This window comes from Lithobates pipiens, unplaced genomic scaffold (genome assembly GCF_037356315.1).
Source record: "Lithobates pipiens isolate NorthernLeopardFrog02 unplaced genomic scaffold, aLitPip1_a1.2 Scaffold_22, whole genome shotgun sequence".
Lineage (NCBI taxonomy): Eukaryota > Metazoa > Chordata > Amphibia > Anura > Ranidae > Lithobates > Lithobates pipiens.
Window position 1 is genome coordinate 319,848,476 of NW_027507784.1, and position 8,226 is coordinate 319,856,701.

The 8,226-nt window shown below is 41.4% G+C and overlaps 1 protein-coding gene across 1 annotated transcript in view; it reads right to left on the bottom strand.

The window, feature by feature from the left end:
• The window catches only part of LOC143925743 (NXPE family member 4-like), a 30,431-nt gene extending 22,836 nt beyond the window's left edge, over positions 1-7,595 (bottom strand). Inside the window, exon 1 of the mRNA XM_077450195.1 lies at positions 7,488-7,595. Coding sequence (XP_077306321.1) covers positions 7,488-7,595 — 108 coding nt within the window. The remainder of the gene's footprint in view (positions 1-7,487) is intronic.
• Positions 7,596-8,226: the final 631 nt, after the last annotated feature.

The window sequence follows — 8,226 nt, forward strand, 5'->3', positions numbered from 1 at the left end:
GCTAGCACAAATCCTCTACCACTCGAATTTTCCCTCTAAGTACACATCCTCTCCCACCCCCACTCCAAATCCCCCCTCTGAACACAAATACACCAGTGTGGTGGTGCATTTGCATTATTTAAATAGGTTCCTTTTTCATTGTTTGGTTTTGATAAGTAATGGATGTTCGTGTTTCAGGTGGATTATACGTAAGATTGATTGGGATGATGGTGTTTTTCTTTTGCATTTGTCATAGATTTAAAGCACTTATCCAGGATGGGAGGATTGATGACCTTTTACATCTACTGGTTGACAGTTTAATTCTAAGTATTTTTCCCCACCACTCCTCAATATGATTATTATGTTATGTCTGATCTCCATGTCATGGTTATCCAGTTTTGCTTTATTGGTAGCAGTTATTAGACATCCTTATGCTTATGTTTGGCAAGATATAGAATATAATGTTGATGAGATAAATGAACCACACACGCTGTGATTGCATATGCCAAATATAAGGTGAGGTAGGCTTACCTGGTAATCCTTTCATTTATATAAATCTGGGGTGGTGTTATGCTGTTGCTTTTCTAACATTGATTTGTCATATACAGTTCCACCCATTTGCATGAAACAACACATACTAATATCTCTGTGGACTCTTGTGAGTGTTGGATATCCTGGAGGGTGCTATCTGTTTTCTGTCCTTGTTTTGCCTCCCCACAGCCTTAGCCCTTGTACACACGGTTGGACATTCCGACAACAAAATCTGTCGGATTTTGTCAGACGGATTTTGTCCGAAACTTGTGTTGCATACACACGGTCGGACAAAGTTGTTGGAAAATCCGATCGTACGGAACGTGATGACGTTATTTCGTTACGACGGGACTACATTCAGGCTAGTAGCCAATAGCTTTGGTCTAGGAATTTGGTCTGAGCATTTTGTCCGATCGGAATTCTCTACACACAATCGCACAAAGTCCAATCGGATCGTGTTGTCGGAAAGTTTTATAGCCCAGCTCTAAAATTTTGTCTGACAACACGGTCCGATCGGACATTTTCCATCGGAATGTCCGACCGTGTGTACAAGGGCTTAGTGGGTCCGTGACTATCTCCCCAACTATATGTTGTTGTTGGGTGTCAGTAGGTGCCTGTTTTTTTCTTCTTCTTTTTTTGTGTTCTCTCATTTCTCCCTTCCCCTCCCAGACTGAATAGATTCTATATGTTTTTCAAGTATTACTATTGATGGATAGTTGAAAATTCTAGACACCAACCTAAGCAATATACTTATGTTTGTCTTTTGGACTTCTATATTGAAATTACATATAACAATAAGCATATGGTTGGGTGGGAGGGGAGCCTATAATCAAAAACTGGCACATTTCCCTACAATAAATGAACTATGTTGAAAGGATAGGGATATTGTGGGAAAGAAAGAGGGATTTTTAGGTTCCAGATACAGTATCAACTATGACAATATAGATTTTAAGAGATTCATCTAAATTTTATTTGTCCACAGTTTAAAAACATATATGACATCATGAATACACATTACATCAACAAAAACAATATACAACCATTCTGTGCAAACAAAGAATTTATGGATCATGGATCAATGCGTTTTGCCCAAAAACAGGAGATGGGCTTCTTCAGGAACCAGTCCCCCAATTAAATCCCCCTTCCCCCCATCCCCATGTCAGTCTGTCCCCAAGTATAAGCCCCATCCCATTTCAGTCTGTCCCTCAATCCAATCCCCACTAGGTCAATCTGTCCCCCAGTACAATCCTCTCATTTCCCAGGTCAGTCTGTCCCCCAGTGTAATCAACCCCACATCAGTGTTTCCTCCAGTTTTATCCCCCTAGGTCAGTCTGACTGACCGGTGGGATTGTACTGGGGAACAGGCTGACCTGGGGTGCATTATACAGGGGGACGAACTGACCTGAGGGTAATAAACTAGGGGACAGACTGACCTGGTAGATTATACTGGGGGACAGATTGACTAGGGATGGTTGATTGTGTAGACTGTGATAGAATGACTTGAGGGAGGTGGATAATTGTACTGGGGTCTGTCCCCCAGTAAAATCCCTCCCATCCCCATGTCAATTTGCCCCCAAGAATAAGCCCCTATCCAACTCAGTTTGTGTAGTATAATCCCCCCAGGTCAATCTGCCCCCAGTACAATCCTCCCATTTCCCAAGTCTGTCTTTTCCCCCCACTAAATACCTCCCCACATCAGTCTGTCCTCCAGTATAATCCCCCTAGGTCAGTCTGTCGTTTAGTATAGCGGTGCTGGGGAACAGACTGACTTGGGGGAGAACTATACTGGGTGACAGAATGACATGGTGGAATTATACTGGGGGACAGACTAACCTGAGTGATTATATTGGGGGAAAGATTAACCTGGGTTGTACTGGAGGACACACTGACCTGGGGGGAGTATACTGAGGGACAGCCTGACCTGGGGGGGGATTATACTGGGAGACAGACTGACCGGGGGAAATTATACTGGGAGACAGACTGACGGGGGATTCCACTGTAGGATAGATTGAACTGGGTGGGGAGTGTTTATACTGGGGGATAGATTGACCTGTGAGACACAATTTGGCCACACCCACTTTTTTCCCAGGTGTGCTATGTGCACCGCATTACTCATTTACTTTGTGCGCCCAAAGATGCCCCAGGTCTTTTACAATCCTAGCAAGACCCCTTGCATAATAAAAAACATCCCCACTCTTCACTGTGGCACACTAAGCAAACAACATTTTTTTTTATCATGCAATTGGGCCCAACTTATGATCTTGCACACAGGCCCACTAATTTTATAAAACGCCCCTGCTGGTTTTCTAGAGAGGCCCTCTGTTTTCCTATAAAAAAAACTGACCACACTAAGCAAGAAAACACATCGTGGTCAGTTCTAGCTTTGGTGGGAACTTCTTCTCCTAGCTCTTATACAGCTGAAAATAGAGGGAATGTGATCTTTCATAAAAAAAAGGTATTTATAATTTTTTTTTATATTAATACAAAAATTGTTTGCCTTTCTTTTCTATTTTAAACTGAATGGGTTGTTTTATAAGGTGAGTGTTTACAATTACTTAAAAAAAAAATCTATGTACCATATCTGGTGGGAATGTCCTAGGATATGTGGTATTTGGAATGTCATCTTTGCAGTGATTCAAAGGGTGTCCCTCATACTTCCTACATATCGCTTCTTAACGCCTCCTGTATCCGTTATCTAACTGTTTACAATGCCTAATATTTTTCATTTTACTTGGGTCTATGATGACTTGTCTTGCTAAGTCCTGCAAACAGCCTACTGTATCCTTGGCACAGACTAGGCAAAAGGTCACCTGGATTATGTTACATGAAAATATTGTTATTATCTGTCATGATAACTTAGTGCCCCTGTTCCTCATTTCAGCACCCGGGTGTTGGCTGCCTCCCATTTGTCTGCCTTGCTTTGCTGTTGGATTTCCCTGTGTATGACCGGGATCAGATATTGGACTATTCCCTGAACTCAGCCTGCCTTATTACCTGGACCATCTTAAAACCACACTATCAGTCTGCTAAACTGCAAGTAGTCTGTTGTTTGCTCTGTTCGTGTGCCCTGGTGTGGTGGCCAGGCACTATAGCATTGTGTATAAGTCCTGGGGGCAAGTACCGGTAGGCCTGTTTGTCTTAAAGGAAAGGGGACTGCTATAGGTGAAACACACAGTAGCTAGCTATAGTGTCTGACCACCTGTAATGAGGTAGACATGACATTTGTGACAGTATCTTGAAGGACATTGTCAAAAAATTTGAATGGACTTGGGAGCCATGGGCTATTTATATGTATGTCTCTCTGGTACATTTGTTTATTTATTTAATTTATTTTTTATTTTTTGGGGGTTGGTTGTGGTTTGGTTTACCTATTTTGACCCCGGGAATGGACCTTCTCTTCATTCTTCCCCTCTTTCTTTCCTTTCCCTTTTTCTTTTTTGTTGCTTTTCATTATTTCTATGTGCCTGACTACCCAGGATTATTTTGGTCCTGAGCTCTATCAGTAGAGCTTATTGACAGATGGGTGGTCTCTAATTTATCTGTACCTATCTGGTTGGTGCATTAGGAAAAAGATCAATGCCCTGCAAGCAGTGTTAATTTTGACACCAAATTTTGATTTAGTCTTAGTTAATGTCCTTTGACTAAAATGCCATTTTAGTTTTAGTCGTATTTTAGTCATTGGAATTGTTTTAGTCATATTTTAGTCGACTAAGAACTCCACTACATGTTAGTTAGGGTTGCACCGATACCAATAATAGTAATCCCGGACAGGTGGCAACCCTAACTGGAACTAGGCTATGACTGGGGAATTAGGGACACTCCAGGGACAGGATGACAATAGCAAGGACTGAGACCAGGATGCAAAACACAAACTAAATGCAAGTTATTATTAGGATCACATGCTAACTTCATGCTTTATCAGGCAACTGGGGATGAATAGTAGGGCGTTTTTTAAATTTGTAAATTAGTAAAGCAATAAGAAGGATGTTCTTAGCCACAACTGCACATGTGCACAAGCCAAATAAACAGATAACAGATAACTAGGGTAGGCAGCAATTCATAGTAGAGACACCCTAAGGTAGGAAGTGTGCTACTGACCAGATCACCAAGTGAAAATAAAGAAATAATGCTTCCAAAAAAAGCTGGCCACCACATTGTAAGATGGGTAAACTGCAATATATTACATTTTTGTTTTTGGGTTTAACACATCTTTAACACACCAATTTATTCATTATCTGCATGAGACCGTTGATAACATCAATAATAATAGTAATAATTGGTTCATTTTGATTTACCTGCTTTGCTGTCCAGTGCCATAGGAAGCCCAGGAACAAAATAAAGATTACAAAACGCAGTAGTAACTTTCCATTGACCATTCTGTCACGTGATAAGGCAACCTGATAAAGGAATCAATATTTTTATCTCATTTAAATGATCAGTGAACTTAAAGAAAGGTTTTGCTTTAACCCCTAATAAAGAAAGCTGCACAAAATGAATGAGTGATAAATATCACCTTTATCTTGGCTTCACCAGTCTATTACAGTCTAAAAGAGATTCAACAATTAAGTATTATTTATTTCATTCTCACGAGGTTGTCACCCTTGGTCTACTTTTGAGAGCATTTGTCTATTCATAGCCAGTCTTTAGCCAGTGTTGAGCTATGGTCAGAGATTAAACCGTACAATGCTTTATATGAAAAATTATATGAAATATATGAAAAATATGGAATGCTAATATAATGCTAATAGTCAACACTTCTAGTGCTAAGTGTGTGTACACCCAATCACTACATTTTCATCAGATCTAAATCTGTGGCTTTCATGATGATACCATAATATTACCTGGAGGGTCTGCAATAAAAGTATTTTTTCAGGTCTTTTCTGTTATAGGGTGACAAGTGTCCCAATTGTTCTCCTGCATGGTTACCCTGTCACGTGGATTTTCAATTAAGAGTACAGGTGACCATTTCCACACACATTATGCAGGCATGGTCCACTTTTGTCAACATCAGGAGTGCCATGCAGCCATCACTGGAGTGTGTGTGGACAGGACTGATATGAAGAGGTGATGTCCATATTGGGGGGAGTTGCCTTGCCAAAAAGAAAAATTGTGGCAATCAAAAAGGCCCAAAAGAGACAGGAGTGAAAAAGGTCAAGGTTCCACAAATTTGTCTTAGTGCCAGGCTTTGCGGTGAGGGAGACCCTGAAGCTCTCCAGGAAAGACTTTAAACCTTCAAAAAAGTATGGGAGATGTTGAGGGATTCGTTCAAGACTTTGAGTACCAATGTGTAATATTTGAGGTTCCTCGCATTCACTGGCATTTATAGGGTCTTCTGAAAGGAGGTGTTATGGATGCCTGATAAATGATAGATTCTAAATGAAAGCCAAACTCCAACACTATTAAGCAAGCCATCCTGGAAAACTATACAGTGACTGTGTGTTGGCGTATTGGACTCAATTCCAAAAACATCCTGCAGGTTAGCTTTTAAAAAGGTTGCACACAAGATGCCCTAAATGTGTTTATGATGGGTGGCGGGAGAAGAAGCCTTCACCGCAGAACAAATAATTAATATAATATAATAAAAATAAGTGGTCCTAAAGGAGCAATTCTTTTCTGAGCATGGGTAGGGGCAAAGAAGCTGATCACTCATAAACAAGCGGCTAACTTAGCTCATGAGCAAATTTTTTAAATTGTTGCTGGTTGCCATTTTTTTAAAGACCATTTTCCAAGTTATATTATAATGTTAAAGCTTACATTTTAGTGGTCGGGTTTACATATTGCTATGGGCTGATTAGGGTGCATCAGGTAGTTGTTGCTGACAATCCATTCAGGAGTTGACTTTTTTAATGCCTCCCAACTTTCTGCGGTGGGAATGAGGGACACCTATTAGCAAAGGTATGTAGGCATAGAACACACCCCCTATCAGGCACTCCTTAAAGTGGTTGTAAACCCTTACAAACCACTTTGACCTACAGGTAAGCCTAGATTAAGGCTTACCTGTAGGTCCAAGAAATATCTCCTAAACCTATACGGCTTAGGAGATATTAACAAAAAGACAGGCACCGCTGTCTATGGCGCATGCACCAAAGATCACGGCGATATGCCGCTCGTGTCGGCTCCCGTGCGCATGTGCGGGAGAGACGTCATTGCGGCTCCGGCGAATCACAGCGCTGGAGCAGCGAGGCCCGGAAGTCACTCCGGGATACATGGCAGCGGCGAAGATGAAGATGGAGGACCAATTCGGGGGCTTCGTTCTCAGGTAAACTATTCATAATGAGCTAGTATACTATGCATATTAGCTCATTATGCCTTTGCCCTGCAGGTTGCATTTTTTTTTTAAATAGCCTTTACTTCCTTTTTAAAGGGGAATTTTGAAAAAAAATACCACTACTATTCCTTTATATTGGCTTTTGGAATGTACAAATGCAGCAATTTAGAAATTGGATGAAAGGTTTAGCACTGGGAAACACTTTTTTATATATAAATTGTGCATTTAATATACAACTATATAGATCAGACCAAAATGAGGGACAAATGAGGAGGAAAGAGGGACAAAGGGACTTTGTGCTGAACAAGAGACAGCCCCTCCAAATCAGGGACAGTTTTGTTTTTTTGCAGCACCTCAATGCATCCTTTAATAAAAAGAAAAATGACACGCACCCAAAACATGGGACACCCCACCCTAGGTTATTAAAAGTCTGCTTTTCTATTAAAAATCCTACCTGCTGCACTGAAGGCCATCTCCTACACATGTAGTAGGGCAGGCTAGTACCTCAATTGCATTTTGGGCCACCTCCAGCCACTGGTACATTTTTAATGAATATAATTGCTTGTAAGCCTTTAGCTACAGCCTTACCATCCCCACCCATGTTTGGTTGATCAGGGCAAGGACAGCTTTATGAGGATATAAATGAAAACATAATATTAAGTAAATGATAAAAAAAAATGTTGATTTCCAAATGATTTTAAAAGTATACCCTGCACAGGACAGAGGGTACACTATCCAGATTGTCCATGCCAATCTGGTTCCCTCTGCATTTCCACTTCAGAAATGGCTCTTCCAATCCTTTGTAGACATTCCTCATTCTACACTCACCTGCAAGTTAGTATTGCTTGAGGCTATCACTTCTGTATTGGGACAAGTTAATTTTGACACCTATGATTTTTTTTTCTTGTCTAACAATAGTACCCAGTTTGCAGTGATGTATTCTCCATAGGTGCAATGTGTGCTGGGCCCCAAGGTGGGTGGGGCCCACTGTGCCCTCTCACAGTGTACAACACCAAGTGTGGGGAAGTGCTTTTCAAATCTGACTTCTGTATCTCAGCTGTAGCTATGCTTATCACTTGCAGCTACAGCAGTGTTAAGATCTGTGTTTGTATAAGCCAGAGAGGGAGCTGGTGTTGATGATCCACTGAGGCCAGAGGAAGCAGGGGCAGTTCTCCATAGCAGGGTTGTGGGGTTAAGGTTGGCTCCTGGACTTTAGCCCTGCCCACTGGACCCAGGGAGAGGAGGAAGAGAGCTGGAGCTGCAAAGAATGACATGGGGTCAGCTGTGCAGGGGAGAACAGCTTGACTGTATTATGAGTCAGAGGGCCACTTACTACTCACCTCTGAGTCAGTACTGACCCCCGAACTCCCCATTACTTAGTATTGACCCCTGAACTCTTTATTACTACTGACCCATGAACTCTGCACTATTACTGACCCCTAAACTCT